Raw genomic sequence first — 16,731 nt, forward strand, 5'->3', positions numbered from 1 at the left:
CAGAGGGGACTATAGGTTTCGTTTTCTTCCTTCTGTCTGTCTGTCTTGCAGTTTTCCAGACATTTTTTAAATGCCTCGCGATATTGGCCGACATTATTGGCGATTTGCACGTTTCTCAGAGTTGTGGCCTTTAAACTTAGGAGATATACTAAAATTTGTTAGCCCGATAGTGAAAATGTATTGCTTTAGCAGTAAAACATTATCTTCATTTACGGTTAAATTCCTCTGACTTCGGTCCTCCTCAGCTATCTTGTCTGTTAAGGACAGTAGCTACCTACCAGTACAAACGGAAGGAACAATAAGTTTTGTCTGTCCTTCTGTCCCACATATAGTTTTCCACACAGACATTGAGAGAGAGGAAACCCACTGTCGCCACTTCATGAGCTACTCTTTTCGGTTGGCAGCAAGGGACATTTTATATGTACCATTCCACTTGTTCGCAATAAGGACAGTCGTTATTCATTAGTCCGAGAGAAGCTGCTTTATTGGCTCGTTACTACATCGTGAAAAGTTTGAATCCAAGCATTATTTTGACACAAATTTATCAAGTAATCTTTTCAGTTTATTAAAAAAAAAACCCCATCTAGACGAATGTAACATTTCAAGACACTATTCCAAATAACTTGTATAATACCTTAATAGGAAGTTAATTGAAAAATAGCCTCTAAATAACTTAATTTCATACATTTTATTACTAAATAATAATATTGTATCACAGACAGAAATGACAACAATACTGTTGCAGATGCTGAAATTGTTGACACCAAGGAATGTATACTTTTGAAAGCATTTTATGAAATAATGTTTCTTTCACCAACATTTTGTTGAAATATTTCTTCTAAACAAAGTCATGACTATAGCTGACAAAACGAACATGTAGATGACAATGATGCCGAATGCTGTAGTAGGTGATGCGTAGATTGTGGAAACCGTCATATTGATCACTCCTGTGAATATGTTTGCTAGCAGGAAGTAGAGCAGACCATTGAAGGTGACTGCTGCCAGGAGACCTTGCTGCTTCTGCTCCTTGTCTGACCCTGGTTAAAATAAGTTTAGAACTATTGGAAAATAGTTTATATCAAAATGTATAATAATAATCAGTGGCGAATCCAGAAAATCCATTTAGGGAGTCCTCCAATGACATGAGGCGGAATGTCAATGAAACTTTGGGGGAGGTTTGGAGGGGATCATAAAAAAAATTAAAATTATAACTGTCACAAAATTTGATAATAATAATACTTTATTTAAAAAAGGTAACTCAATTACCGTAGTACAAAACTGAGGCCTTCTCTACTAATCAAATTGAGCTACATTATAACAATACATAATATAATATGTAATATAAACTATACAATATATATACTAATGATTAAAAGTACAATGTATGGTAACCAGTCACGTCTTGCTTAGTGAGTCATCAATAATGTAATAGGAATGCGTATCACTGAACAGTCGTGGTGGGTTTTTTTAAATCATGTGACCGGTTGCGTACAGTTTTTCCACTAATTGTTTTTAATTCAGGGATGTTTCGGGATGTCAGACTTGTCGTTTCTAAATGATTTCATAGATGTACAAGCTTGAAACGGGATGTCACATGTAGGCTTCCTAAATACAGAAGATCTGTTGTACTCCTAACTGTTGATAACATCTCCACAGACACTGTATGGTCTTCTGATGAACACGTCTAATAACATTGTTTTGTGCCATTCCAACTTTAAGCATACCAATAGATAGAAGATGTCTATTTTCTGAGAGGCATAACGTTACATTTATGATAATCAGATCCCACCAAACAAAAGTGTTTTTCTGAGTGATGAGAAGCCATACAATCGTTTTGCAGTCCAATGATAAGGAAAATGACGTCAATCTGGATCATGTGACCCAAAATGCGCATAAGGCAAGAAGCTGCGCATAACGTGTGAATAGCATGTGCAGTTGACAGAAAACCTCCGGAATATCAAAGGGAATGCTTACACAATAATTTTCTAAAATGTCCATGGTCAGATTTCAAGTAAATAATATTTTGCATACATTCATTTAGATCACAGGAACTTTTTTTCCACCAGTATATATGGCAGATGTGTTTATACAACTCTGTTTCATAATACATATATTTAACAGTATGGACAGTGATGATTCCATCTAATCAAAATAGTATTTAAAGCAATTCTTATCAAAATAGTATTTAAAGCAATTCTTTTAAAATATATTAAGACTCGTAGACCTTTTGACATCAGTGGGCAAGCTGTTCCATATATAGTACCACCAGAATACTGAAGAGTTTTCTTGAAGTGTTTCTTTTTGGATTTTGGTGCAAAACGATTTCCCTCATTTGTGGAGCACAAACTATAGTTTGATTGTAATTTACAAACTATATTTTGTAGATATGGAGGAGCAATACCATTAAGAGATTTGTAAACAAGAATAGCGTTTTGGTGTTCAACCTTTTTGTCCATTGTTAGCCATTTTAATTCTTTAAAGACATGATTTGAAGTGGAATCTTGTGGTTTATCCAGAATAATGTTCGCAGGTCTTTTTAATAATTTTGAGATTAATATAATTCATTTGAACTTGGTTAATCCAGAAACACATCTTGTGGACAGTGAAATACCAAAACAAAATTATCAATCATTTATTGGCAGCATACAAAAACTGAACACACTCCCCAAGAGTGTTCAGCTACTGGAATATCATAGATCAAAACAAAAAGGCAAAGAATGTTTGTTTAATGGTCTTTAAGTACATGTTACACTAGCTATTACAACACTTGGTCTAGATAGTGAGAAGAAACATCCTATTGTATAACAATTTCCCACATAAAACAGCACATTACCAGTCATGAGGCACTGGTTGGAATGGAACAAAACCCTAAAGGTCACTGAGGAAAATTGACCCTACAACCCATCACTCCCTACACAGCCAAGAACCTGAATGTGGGGTTGATGGCAAAACGAAATGAGCAAAAGAAGACAGTTGATTTACTTTTTATTCAATAAACTGAGTACTCACTTTGAAACTGGACTATGGACTTCAAACCTGTGATAATCAAATCTTCCAGCAGAAACGTACACACGAGAAAGATTCCAAGTGCAACCTGAAAATCCAGGTACATACTATTAATCATTTATTAATCTCTTAGTGAAGTTTGAAATAAATCATGATAAATATTTTTATTTTTTTAAATATTAAGAGTTTTTAAAAAATGGTGGGCCAACTGACTATTTTTTTTTTTGTATGTACAGTAATGCTAAGTAGGTTTTCATTGATATAGCATTTTTAGACCACGTTTTGTATTACTCACTATTTTAAAAGAAAGTCATATTATATTAAAATAAAACTACCATCAATACATAACACAAAACATTGGCTTTGTGTAAACTTTCATTGACTGTTCTGCTTTGCATATTTTTCCTGCTCATCAACTTTAAAAAATGGGATTGATTTTTTCAATCACCTGATATATATGCTTTTAAATCTCCATGAAAACCCAATGTTACTGTAAATCCATTTCAACAAGATATTCTTTGGAAGTTAAATGAAAATGGGCTGCATTATTTTGCAATCATAAAGTTTGGTTACTCACAATCCACATCACATAAGTAGTGTTAGCCATCCTTCTGGAGATTGGCTGCACTGCTGTCACACAGTAAGACAGTAAACACCACAGTATTGTTGATATGGTAGTCAAGGTTACAAAGAACCACAACCAATCACACAGCTTTGTTCTGGGGAAAAAAAGGAAACACAACATATTTTAGTTAGTATTATACATAAGAAGACTTATTATTTTATGAAATTTACAAAACACAATATAACAAAACTTTGTTCATCCAGAGTTCAGTTGTCTGAAAACTTAATGTAAATTACTTCATTATTTACTATATTCGATGCTCGCTATAATAATGTCAATGTATGGCCGTAACACTAGTAAATGTTTCCAGTTTATAACAAACACCAATATTTTATGATCATGACTATCAATAGAAAAATCTCTGGAGCAATAAAAATCATATTATATTACGAAATTAGTATTGTATTGTGGAGTGTGAAGCAATCTTTGCTTCAAAAATTTTAATCTGGAAGAATTGAAGAGCAGTTCCACAAATTAGTTTCAAACTTAGAATCTTTATTAGACTTACAGCATAATTTCTTCAACAGCAGTGCAGAAGACACAAGACAAACATGAATAAAACTTAATATGATTTACATTATAGCTTCTGAAAATTAGGAATTCTGAATGTTACTGGAATACAGTAAAATAAATTTAAAAAACAACAAAACAAAAACAAACATGGAAAGCAAACATTACTTATGAAACTCATCATCAGAAACCGTACTATGCTTACCTCCTATTAATTGTGTGCTTTGTAATAGACTAAAACATTTTTCAGGTCCGAACCCTCCGGGGGTGGGGGCAGGGTGGGGGCACTTTTCTTTTTTCACTCCAGAAAATAGCATACACATCTCAGGGTTTAATTTGTATAATGTTTCATTTGTTTATAAAAAGTAGTGCCCCACCCCAGGATTTTTATCAGGGTACGGCCCTATTTTTAAAGAACAATATTTATGTGCCCTGAATGATCTTTACAAATTTACCAAAGTTGCTAAATATTGATTATGCTGCTATCTGGATGTCACTAATATATTATGACTCTTGTGTATTACAATCATTGTTCCAGAATGAACCAAGATAAATAAATATTTTAAAACATGCCTCTTCTTAAACAAAAACCTTCCTGTCAGTACACCAGCCAAATAGATTGCCAAGTATCCAACACAAGAGTAGATTCCTTCTCGGTTGGCATCAATGAGTCCCGACCGTCCTCCCCTACCATCAAGACCAAGCTGGATGTACTGCGACAGACCACAAGTGGACAGCCAGTATTGGTAGAAAACGGCTAAAACCACAGAGAGAGGCCCACTCCACATGGGATCAACAATCACAAACAAAATGGTAGACAAAACCTGCAAGTAATATTTCATAAAGTATAAGACTTAAAAAACCCCACCTATTTTTAAAATAATCAACACAAATGCCTAACCATATCTAAAAAAATTAATTCTGGTATGATCAAATTTCAATTCATTAATAACTTTTTGAAAGATATAATTGGAATTATAGATATGATAAATATTAATATTACAGCTGGATAGTGGTAAACAATATTTTATGCAATATTAGACTAGTATAATATGGATATGCGTGGGTTTTTCTGTAGATGTCTGTTTTAGTCCATCTTTGCAAGCCAAGGTACCCATTCCAGAATGGTTTTAGACTAACTATTGATAACTTGACCATCTATTTTTTTTTTTTTGTTGATAATATCTTAGTAAATGCCATCTTATTTTTTGTTACTTTGCCTTGGATTTTTTAAAATGAAAAAGATGATTGATAAGATGTGTACATACATGTATTAATAAAAGAATTCATTTCAATAGCAAAAAAAATCTGCAAAATCATCCTCATTAGAGTAAACTTAGTGTTTTCTTCTCTCCGGACTGACAGACAGTTCAAGAAAAAGACATAAATGAGTAACCTTTGTAACAGCAAGAGTAATAAAGAAGTTCCAGTGAACCCCATATTCTGTGATGTGTTCCTGGTAGTTAGCTCCCTTGACAGCCAGCATCCGAGCCAGTCCAAGGATTAACAGAGGTAAAGAAGCCTTCAGGGACTGGATGATGGCCACACACTTGTTGACAAAGCAACTGAAAGATAACACACAAAACAGAGTTTCTACACACATGTAGGCACAAATTTTTTAAATATTTACACGACAAATTATCTGACCTGGACAAAATCACCAGTGAGTTTCAAGGCTTGGCCCAAGCTAAACATGCCTGAACCTTGGATAGAGGCATGACCAGTGGCATAGATCCCCCCCTCAATCCCGGGAAATGTTTACCTTTTCGCTTATTAATAACTTTAAAAAGGTTCCTGTGTCATATCCCACTAAACAGGTGCCCCCCCCCCCCCACCCCCTTACAAAATCCTGCCTATGCCACTGGACCCGACTGTGATCTTACCCTATGATGTTATGCCCCATTTTCTTGCTGTTAGTCCATGTCTAGCTGACCTTTTGTTTCACCAATCAAAATATAATGACGGATCACAGACTTGCTCTGATCAGAGTGATTGTGTGTGTTTGTGTGCACTGGTGTAGGGAGTGGAAGGGGGGGGGGGGGGCAAGGGGGGGGGGGGCATGTGATATTTTGCTTTATATTTGCTTTATAATAGTGTAAAAGTGTGTAAATATAAAAGTGTGCCGCCTCCACGCACTTTTTGGCACCTTCCTGCGCTCGTGGTGTATGTTTCAAACCTTGAAAATCCCACTCTGAAAATTAATACAATATTGTGCTGCTGTTCAGCAATGTCAGTAACATCTCCTTTCAGTGATAGAAAATATTGTAACTGAGCATCTATCTATGATTACACCTTTATTACACATGTAGACAGATGTTTTACTGTTCATATTTCATTCTTTAATATTAATATCACTAGGATTAATTACCTGATGTGTGTGTGCCGACCTCTAGCTTCTGGCGAAACAATAGCATTTGTAAAAACAAACAATCCAACACCAATGTCCATCAAACCAGACCCAAAAGTCTCAGTTTTCGCAAGGCGTCGTGGGAAGATTTTAAAATCAACAGCCAGAATGGCAATGGCTGTTGCTATAAGTACAAAGGATCGTGTGTTTGTTATGAAAGGTCTGACCATGCCCATCTCAGTAGAGAGCAAACTTGTGGCAGACAGTTGGTTGGAATTGTTGACATTTTTATAGAACTGTTTGATGCACGCTGGGATGGTGAGGAGACTACATACACACAGAGCAATGAGGAGCTGGGTTGACACATCACTGAGGACGGTCTGTGCCAACAGCACAGGAACAACAAGTAGTGTGAAGTCAAGTGCTAGCTGGAACCTAAAAACAGAAAGATAAAAGAGAAAGAGTTAAAGTTATTTATTTTAAAACCTGTACATATACAATATACAAAAACACTATCTATACAGGTTTATAAAAGTGATGTCAGTATATTACCATGTACCAAACATGATAAATGTATATATGACTTTTTTGATTCCCAGGCAGAATACAATTATTTCATGATTTGTTCTCAAGAGAATGAAATAGAAATTCTAAAAAACTATATTGTCAACACTATTTTTTTTTACAGTTAAATACACTATATTTCTACTGAAAGGTATAAGCATGCTTAATGTGAACTTTTATCAATCAGGGTTCATTCCCTTTGTTATCAACCAAATTACATAATTTTCCATTATTTGTTTTGTCTAGATTTTGGGATATCGATGATACAATCACCAAGAACCATGCTTATGCCCAAATTAACTCCCAGGAGAGGTATTTCTCCCAGGGCTACATAACAAGCTGTCCGGCACACCCTTATAAAAAAGTAGGACAAAAGTAGGAATGAAAATATACAAAAAGTAGGACAAAAGTAGGAAAATAGAAGAAAAAAAGTAGGACAAAAGCAGGACTGAACCGTATGTTGCAACATTAAGCACGCTCATACTGGAAAAACAAATGTGTTAAATCCAAAAAGCTCAGTTTGTACCTATATTTTCTGTTCTATCTAAAATTTAAATAACGTGAATCTTATGTAATGGTAATGTTATAGTTATTTAACATAGCTCAAGGCATTGAGAGAAAAAACATACGGAAACTATACATGTGACAGATGGAGGGACAAAAGGATTGAGATGAAACTAATAACTATAAAGCCATGTACAGGATCAATATTGTAAAAAAAAAAGGTTGTTTTGTTTAATGACACCAATGAAGCACATTGATTGGCTATTGGATGTCAAACATTTGGTATTTCTGACAAGCAGTCATCAAAGGAAACCTGCTACATTTTTTCTAATGCAGCAAGGGATCTTTTATATGCATTTTCCAACAGACAGGAAAGCACATACCACAGCCTTTCACTAGTTGGAACAAGAATGGATCCACCAAGGTGGTTTGATCCTGCGACACAAGCACCTCAAACAAGCACTTAACTGATGGATCTAAATCCCGCCCCTGACTCAATGTTGTAGTGCAACAACTCCAGTACTTAGCTGAGTATTCAAGGAGCATACTACATTAGACATGGCAAAAGTAACATCTGAGTGACAAAAACAAAAATTTCATCTAACATTGACTTTCAGGGTGTCAATTTAATCATGTTTAAATTATATGGTGCTGCCAATTTGCCTAGATTTATCTTGCTGCAATTTGTTTGTTTTTTAATTCCCATAAATGTAGATGTTTATAATAACACAAGCACTTTAATAGGAATATGAGGCATTTTGATATTTTGAGAAAAAAGTAGGGAAAATAGGGCAAAGACCAAAAAGTAGGTTCGCTGGACAGCCTGAAATTTGTCATAAGTACAGGGTGGTAAGTCGCATAAATGAACTAGTAGCTGCCTGTTGACAAATGCTTGCATAATTCACGAAGTAACCAGTACGGTACCCACAGACAAATAAAAATGTTGTGCATTGGTAAATCAATATAATATATTTCTAGATGAGTACCAGGTATAAATTTGAGTTTACAGTCTTCATACATGACAAATTTATATATACCAAAAGTTTTTATCCCTACTAGTAGTACTACATGTATATTAGCCCGAGTACTCTGACTGTAAGAGAGCTAGACGGACATTTGGACATAAATACGCTCTCATTACAGTCAGAGACCAACCTATGTATATTTTTGGCAATTCCTGACTACCAAACGGTAGGCAAAGATTCCCGCTCTAATACCACAACAATCCTATGTTTGACGTCAAATACCTTTACATCGATCATTTTCGAGTTAACTGATACAAAAAAATCCACATATTAATCACTAATACATAAACTACAGAAAGAAACCCGACAGCACCCACATTCAGCTACGCTTCGTGACACTCCGTCGCAACAATTACAAAGCTCGGCGATCTATTTCGAGACGTAGATCACGTGGTCGCCACTGGGCGATTCCGCCTTGTGCAGCAGTTACAGGGGCCGTCTCATACCAAGCGACGTTACAACATGGAAGAGTTGGCTAATGCCGTTTTGGATGAATATGGATTTAATTACGTCATTAAACCAAAACAATTACACATTATTGATTCCATTTTGAATTTGAAGGATACATTTGGGGTACTATCGACAGGATACAGCAAAAGTATGTGCTACGTACTGCCTCCTCTTATGAGACGGCCCCTGTAACTGCTGCACAAGGCGGAATCGCCCGGTCTCGAAATAGATCGCCGAGCTTTGTAATTGTTGCGACGGAGTGTCACGAAGCGTAGCTGAATGTGGGTGCTGTCGGGTTTCTTTCTGTAGTATGTGTATTAGTGATTAATATGTGGATTTTTTTTGTATCAGTTAACTCGAAAATGATCGATGTAAAGGTATTTGACGTCAAACATAGGATTGTTGTGGTATTAGAGCGGGAATCTTTGCCTACCGTTTGGTAGTCAGGAATTGCCAAAAATATACATAGGTTGGTCTCTGACTGTAATGAGAGCGTATTTATGACCAAATGTCTGTCTAGCTCTCTTACAGTCAGAGTACTCGGGCTACATGTATATATAACAGGCCAAGGGATAGAAGTTTTTGGTATATGTAAATATGCACTAAATGGCAATAAAATTGTCATGTATAACACTGGGCTGAAACTTAAGAATTTGTCTCTGACAGCATTTTTAACAGAACTGCCATGTGAAACAGTTCACCGACGGTAATTTTGAGCCTGTCTATGGCATTTAAAAAAAAAGGTGACATTTACAGCAAATAAACACGACTGGCAGATAATATGTATACATTTTGCCATTTATAATTGTATTCATGTATATTAATCTGTGTCAAGTGTTTACGCCAGTACCGTAAGGGCGAAGGAGTAACGGGGGCTTGGGCTTACCAACAATCTATTTTGGAAGAATGTACACCAAACAAAAGAAAACTTGTGTCTCGCAGAAAAATGGAAGCAGCACCAAAGGCCGTTTGAACAGAAACTTCCGACAGAGTAGTTCCATTCAATCCGCTTACAAACTGCTCGTGAATCGATTTGTATGACATGCCTCACGTTAAATGATCTACATTAAATAAAGCGTTTAAAATTCTATAAACATTATTTTGTTTGGCATGAGCGCAGACATGTTGGTTAATATAAAAGTTAAACGAAAAATATCACGTTTCCAACAGAAAATAAATTATACAGCTTATAATTGACAATTTCTGAAAAATTTATAAAATATTATACTATATAATTCATTTTAAGACTATTTTCTATAACTAACTAACCTGCTTACTGTATTAAGATTAGTTTAATTCCTTTTCCCGATGTTTATCACTTAAAGAATTTAGTTTAACCGGTGTTCAGTAATTTGTTTTCTTCATCTTTGTTAGGCTTGCTTTAATATCTACACAATTTAATTTTTACTGTCGGGAACTCTACCGTGACTGGTCTTATATAATAATAACTAGTACTAAGTAGGCATACTCTAGTAGTAAATATTTATTTAATTTTAATTAATTTGTTTTATTATTTTATTTTACTGGGGGTTTTTTGTAGGTTTTTTTTGGGTGGGAGAGGGGGCAGATTTTAAATCACATGGTTCTTTTAACATGTGTCTTGTCTACAAGCATCTTAGTTTGAAATTATTATATGACTAGGTGAAAAATATTACAATTTTAGTCAGAAATATGGCTTAGCCCATTCTTAGTCGATTTTTTAAATTATTAACATAATACGGTACATTTTTGGGGATAGAGAAGTGAGATGTAGCCCAGTGGTAAAGCACTCACTTGATGCACGGTCGGTTTGGGATCAATCCACGTCAGTGAGCCCATTGGGCTATTTCACACTCCAGCCAGTGCACCACAACTGGTACATCAAAGGCCGTGGTATGTGCTAGCCTGTCTATGGTATGGTGCATATAAAAGATCCCTTGCTGCTAGTGCTAATCGAAAAGGGTAGCCTATGAAGTGGCAACAGCGGGTTTCTTCCCTCAATATCTGTGTGGTCCTTAACTATATGTTTGACACCATATAACTGTAAATAAAATGTCTTGAGCGTTGTTAAATAAACAAAATAATTAAAAATGGGGGGATAGGGGTGGAGGAGTGAAATTTTAAACTGATTTAAGAAAATTGTCATGTCAAACAATATACCGTGGAAATACAGTCTGCACGGCATACCAAAAAATAAAATAATTAAGAAAAGTGATGTTGGAAGTACCACAGCAAGATAAAACACTGCAACAATCTGATCGCCAAGGTTAATTGCCAGGGTTGATGACCTATAATCAAGCACATGTGCAGGAAATAATGTAGTGTGCCAGATGGATGAGTTTCTAAATTCTAGGGGTGTTCCGAGTCAAAATATATTGAAAAAACTAAATTTCACTTGGAACAGGGCTTTTGACTCCCTGAAATTATCCTGAACACATGCTGATAACATATTGCACAGATGTGATATCCATTATAATAAAAGTTGAAATTATCTTTAAAAAGCTAGAAAATTCTTTAAAAAGCTAGATAATTCAAACCATACTTAAAGATAGGCCATTTTACAGCCTTTCAATCAAATGTGGCCTGTGTAACACATTTTATGCAAAATGTTCAGCTAAATTCTGATACAAACTGAAAAACCACATCGCTGAGTGTGATTGTAAATGTTTTTTTAATTTTTATATTTCTTAATATTTAAAAGTATTATGTTGAGGTTTATTTGTTTTTTAATTTCTTATTTTAGATTATATTTGACCTAGTAAGTCTGTACAAAATAAATCCAAAATGGCGAGCGGACCAAGCATTGTGGAACAAGTGAAGAAATTCCAGGCACTACAAGAAGAAAGAGTTTTAACATATAAACTTTTTGAGGAGCAAGTAAAAAATAAAATATTTACTCGATAGTTCATTGTAGTGATTTTAACATTAAAACTAATTATATATGTATAAAAAAGAGAGCAGAAAACTCCCAAAACGACAACACTTCTTAATATATTTTTTAAATAAAGGCTGAAAATGATTCTTTAATTTTTACATATATTAATAATTTAATATTTATATTTTTGAATATTTAATACCATTATATTATACTATTTTGTATTTTGTTTCAAGTAGTGTTATGCTCATCATATTAAATAGTTACACGTTTATATGTAGGAGTGGGATTTAGCCCAGTTGGTAGAGTATTCGTCTGAGGTGCTTGCATCAAATTACCTCATTATCATGATTGCTTTTTGTCCGATCCCAATCAGTGCCCCATGCTTGATATATCCAAGGTCATGGTATTTGGTGTTCTGCCTGTAAAAAAATGCACATAAAAGATCCCTTGCTGCTAATGGAAAAAAATAGCAGGTTTTCTGTCGGTGTCAAATGTTTGACATCCAATAGTCAATGAATAAATCAGTGTGCTCTAGTGGTGTTATTAAGCAAAACAAACTTTTAACTGTTTATATGTACACTATTTTTCAGGGGCTTCCAGGCGTATTTGCGAGGGGCACCACACTACAACTTTCCCATATACAGACAACTTGTCCATGAAATAACACAGACGTTCAAAAATATTTCGTCAGATGTTATAGATATAATAGAAAGTCTAAAGAATCAAAACAAGAATATTATTGGAACATTGATGGAACAGATTCAAAATGAAGAACAACTTAAACTTGAACTGGTAACTTGTTGATGTCTTAAATTCCAGCAGTTTTAAAAAATTTAATGTACTCAAAGTTTTTAAGACTGAAAATTATGTCTCCGAATACATTCAGTATACTAGTATGCATTGTGTGCATGTACAGGTTAAAACAAAATACAGACTATAACCTACATGATACAGGGCTAGCTCTGCCACTCACCAAATTCGCCAATTGCGAATTTTAAACACAACTGGCAAATTTTAATTTGGCGAAATAATTGCGTGTATAATTGATATTTTTATTAAAAATATTTGTGGGTTTCTGCACTTTTTGGCATTTAATAGATAATTTGGTGAAATTTTCTACATAGCCAGAGCTAGCCCTGTGATACGACATACTCATCAAGGTTATTATTACTAGAGAATTCCTTCAGAAACATACTGATACTTTGTTAATTATTCACATCACTCTTTATCATTGTACCAATAGTTTTACACCGTATGTGTAGGCTTTATTTAATTTGTATACCAGTACTTTCGAAAATAATTTTGTGAGGTTCTTTTCATTTAATAAGATTTTATGGAGAACAAAGTACTGTTCTTCAATTCTTGATAGGTGGTGACCACCTGGTAACCTGAATAACCTTTCTCAACCTATTTCAATGCCTGGGAAGATGGTCTAGATAGCCCAGAACAGCAAGCTTGACCCATAATTTTATATAAGCATGAAAAACAATTAACTGAAAATACACAGAGTTCTATTTTGGATGTAGAAAAACCAAAATGAAAATAATCTTACTTATGGCCCCCTTTCCCAAATCAGCTGCATTTTTCTCCTAGTTAATAATAAAATTTAATTGCCATAAAAAATAGTTTTTATTTAATATGTAATATAAAATATATTTTTGTTTACTTTTTGCAGACAGCCAAACTTCAGTTCGCTGAACAGAACACAGTAGACCACCCTCATGAAGAACTCCACAAAACTGAAGTTACAGATCTCAGACAAAGGTTTAGTCATTCAGACTTATCAAAATCAAAATAGGGAGTCTTTTCATAAAAATGTCTGCATATACGTAACCAAAGAACAGTTTTGCACATCACAGAGCTTACATGTAATCAGTTGAAATAGTGTCAACAAGCTTTCTGAGAGTTATGCTAAAGCAATGCATGCCTCTACTGGGCCCCAACAAATCAAGTTCAAGGGCCATAACTCTGTCAAATGTGGATACATTCCTTGTGGACGGTCATGGCCATTGAATAAATTCCCATGAAAATCAAACTAAACCTGATCTGGCCAAAACACTGTCACCAATGGGTAAAGTACCATAGTAAACTTGATCTGTAACTACATGGTATACACAAAATTTCAGCTCAATATCTGGAGGCATTGTGGGAGAAAACAAAAAATCCAGAAAACTTTGTGGGCCGACTTAAGACAAAACATAATATTCTAGTTCTACTCCAGTTGGGCTCGTAGGGGATTCAAAATGCATCATCAGTAGTCTCTTTGAAACGGTACTTGAGGCCATACGCGAAATGGTTATCATGTTGGTTATAACATAACGTATGTCTTGTGCCTTGTTTATGATGTTCTTGTATATACCCATGTTGTTGGGGTTTTGTTCCTGAAGGCTGTTAATGGTAAAGCGCTCGCCCGAGTGACTAGTCCCAACCAGTTTTCCCCAAGACTGGTACATCAAAGGTCACGGTATGTGCAGTCTTATCTGTAGAAAAGTGAGTACAAAAGATCTCGTTGATTTTTGATTGGTTTCCTCTCAAACCAGTTGGACAACAAACTGTGCAGATAGTGTCGTTGAATATTATTTTCTTTGTTCATTAATGGATATGTTAAAACAGGTTAGTTTTTTTTATCACTAAGTTCACGATGTCTCATTGAAGTGGATCTTTTTCTGGAATGATAATGTAGATGATGAAATAAGCAGTTTTCTCTGATTGAGGAGAAACATTGGTAATCTTTATTTTAGATAATCTCAAACTACTCATGTTGTTTGTTATCACTTTCAGGGGCGTAGCCAGCCATTTTTGATGTGGATTCCAATTTACAGTCGAGCACCGAAGGTGCGAGTGTTGTAGTGGGGTTGTAGGTTGTAGTGGGGGTTCTAGGGGCATCCCCCCCCCCCCCCGAAATGTTTTGAAACCTAGACGTCATATGGTGCACTCTGGCGACTTTGAGAACTAATTTTACACCTATAAATAAACTTGGAAATTGCAAGTTTTAATGTGGCAATTTGAACTATAGATAGCATCAGTGCATCATCCGAGTTGCATCTCACTTTAATATATCTTTAGCGGAGTCCGGGTATGAAAAGGGAGTACATCTACATGTAGATCTACCTGTGCCGTTAGTACTGAGGGTTGCCAGGAACACTTAGGTTAACTGACTGCCATACTGACGTTGATGGCCCGTTGCAAAAGCGTTTTCTGAGCATCCGACATTTTAACTAGCGTACCACCTAATGTGTATTGCAAGCAGCGAATGTCACTAAAATATGTGTTGTCATGTATTCAATGACGTCAGAGTGAGACAGTCTAGTCTATGAACTTGACAATGTGCCATTATTCTACAATTTGGTTCTCTCTCCTTTTCTCTCGCGCACACGGTTTTTCCGTTGGTTTTTTTTTTACTTTTTGGAAAAATTATGTGGACGCCACTGTGTACTTGTGTACAGGCAGGTACGCGCCTGAGTTTATAGTCAGTGCCAAACCAGTTCCCCATGACTGGTATATATTAAAGGCTGTATTTGCTATCATGTCTGTGGGAAATAGCATATACAAGATTCCATACTAATGGAAAATGTAGTAGGTTTCCTTTAAGACTACATGTCAAAAATTACCATATGTCTGACATCCAATAGGCGATGAAAAGTTTGTTTTGTTTAACACCACCACTAGAGCACATTGACTTATTAATCATCAGCTATTGGATGTCAAATTTTGATTAATAAATTAATAAATCAATATGGTACAACAGTTTTGTACAAGACAAAGTTATAATGTTGTTTTATTTTCAGAATAAAAAGCGGAATACAACAAATAAATGAGTATTTGGAGGAACTGAAGTTCGAGTGTGAAGATCTGTACACTGAAAATGACTGCGAGAGATGAATAGTGTTGGTAATGTGTGTCAAGTGTACATCTCCATGGAATCATTAACATTGTACTGACAGTTCATTACCAGCACTCGTCGGTGTAGGTACATGGCTGTAAATGTGATCATCATCATGTGCCTATCAGGACCAAACATTTGAGACAATGTTACATTCACCAATTTAGAAAAATGACCGTTGTTTATTGCTTTTGTTACTACATATTTCAGCCGTTTAATAATTGGATAAACATTCTTTCTGTTAACTTGATCATTGTGTATAAAGTGTTATTTTTTTTTAGTTCCGTGTTGAGTTTTACATCCTGGTAAAAATATAAACTGATGGGAACCTTTATGGACACCTCAGCACAAATTTAACAGCTTCCACAACAAACTGTTTAATTACAGCACACACCAGGAACGTGGTTTAGTGTTTAGACATACACCCGTTTTTTTAAAAGTTAGTTTTGTTCAACGACATCACTAGAGCACATTGATTTATTAATCATCGGCTATTGGATGTGAAACATTTGGTAAATATGATATAGACTTAGAGGAATCCCACTACATTTTCCCATTAGTAGCAAGAGGTGTTTTATATACTAGGAAGTCCAATGGGCTCTGACAGGGATCGATCACCAGGTGAGTTACTCTACCACTGACCTATATCCCACCCACCCACCCCACAAAAAGATGCCATTTTGCAAATGGTGACCGCACATTGTTACCCAGCACAACACAATTTGGAATAATTAACACTTAAAACAAGTAATTGCCAAAAGGAATACAGCGATAAGCATAATAAGACGAAGAAAGAAACGAATCCACCAGATGCACTTGTCGAGGACAGGTAATGTTGAAAAGAAAAGGAATCTGCACATTCTTGAAAACTAATAGGATTACTGTGAGCTTTCCATTGATGGAGCAGAGAAATGGTTTTCCCGATTGTGATAAAATTTGGGGGGGGGGGAACCGTGATGG

At 35.3% G+C, this 16,731-nt stretch overlaps 2 protein-coding genes across 6 annotated transcripts; one reads left to right on the top strand and one right to left on the bottom strand.

Annotated features, from left to right (window-relative positions):
• Positions 1-673: 673 nt before the first annotated feature.
• On the bottom strand, positions 674-10,075 carry LOC121376531 (phosphatidylinositol-glycan biosynthesis class W protein-like). Of its 2 annotated transcripts, none has more exons than XM_041504437.1 (7): positions 9,918-10,075; positions 6,510-6,923; positions 5,538-5,706; positions 4,715-4,965; positions 3,584-3,725; positions 3,010-3,094; positions 674-1,037 (listed from the first exon to the last, which is right to left on the bottom strand). In XM_041504437.1, exons 1-7 carry the CDS (start codon positions 10,073-10,075, stop codon positions 811-813), a joined length of 1,446 nt encoding a protein of 481 aa, XP_041360371.1. In that variant the 3' UTR covers positions 674-810. The 2 variants fall into 2 exon arrangements, with proteins under 2 accessions (XP_041360371.1, XP_041360372.1); XM_041504438.1 differs by having other exon boundaries at positions 922-1,058.
• On the top strand, positions 9,945-16,051 carry LOC121376534 (required for excision 1-B domain-containing protein-like). 4 transcript variants are annotated; one of them, XM_041504442.1, is made up of 5 exons: positions 9,945-10,066; positions 11,754-11,883; positions 12,479-12,680; positions 13,564-13,652; positions 15,677-16,051. In XM_041504442.1, the coding sequence occupies exons 2-5, from the start codon at positions 11,795-11,797 to the stop codon at positions 15,768-15,770; spliced, it is 474 nt and encodes a 157-aa protein (XP_041360376.1). In that variant the 5' UTR covers positions 9,945-10,066; positions 11,754-11,794; the 3' UTR covers positions 15,771-16,051. The 4 variants fall into 4 exon arrangements, with proteins under 4 accessions (XP_041360376.1, XP_041360374.1, XP_041360377.1 ...); XM_041504440.1 differs by lacking the exon at positions 9,945-10,066 and adding an exon at positions 10,346-10,489; XM_041504443.1 differs by lacking the exon at positions 9,945-10,066 and adding an exon at positions 10,377-10,506.
• The last annotated feature ends 680 nt before the right edge of the window (positions 16,052-16,731 follow it).

This window comes from Gigantopelta aegis, chromosome 6, assembly GCF_016097555.1.
Source record: "Gigantopelta aegis isolate Gae_Host chromosome 6, Gae_host_genome, whole genome shotgun sequence".
Classification (NCBI taxonomy): domain Eukaryota; kingdom Metazoa; phylum Mollusca; class Gastropoda; order Neomphalida; family Peltospiridae; genus Gigantopelta; species Gigantopelta aegis.

Excerpts from the sequence above, each read along its gene's own strand:
- LOC121376531 (XM_041504437.1), bottom strand. The coding sequence starts at position 10,075 with ATGTCATACAAATCGATTCACGAGCAGTTTGTAAGCGGATTGAATGGA. Across the intron at positions 5,707-6,509 it reads GGTCGGCACACACACATCAG|TTGCTTTGTCAACAAGTGTG; the intron begins GTAATTAATCCT and ends GTTATCTTTCAG. Across the intron at positions 3,726-4,714 it reads AGGTTTTTGTTTAAGAAGAG|AACAAAGCTGTGTGATTGGT; the intron begins GCATGTTTTAAA and ends TTTTTTCCCCAG.
- LOC121376534 (XM_041504442.1), top strand. The coding sequence starts at position 11,795 with ATGGCGAGCGGACCAAGCATTGTGGAACAAGTGAAGAAATTCCAGGCA. Across the intron at positions 12,681-13,563 it reads AACAACTTAAACTTGAACTG|ACAGCCAAACTTCAGTTCGC; the intron begins GTAACTTGTTGA and ends TACTTTTTGCAG. Across the intron at positions 13,653-15,676 it reads GTTACAGATCTCAGACAAAG|AATAAAAAGCGGAATACAAC; the intron begins GTTTAGTCATTC and ends TTTTATTTTCAG.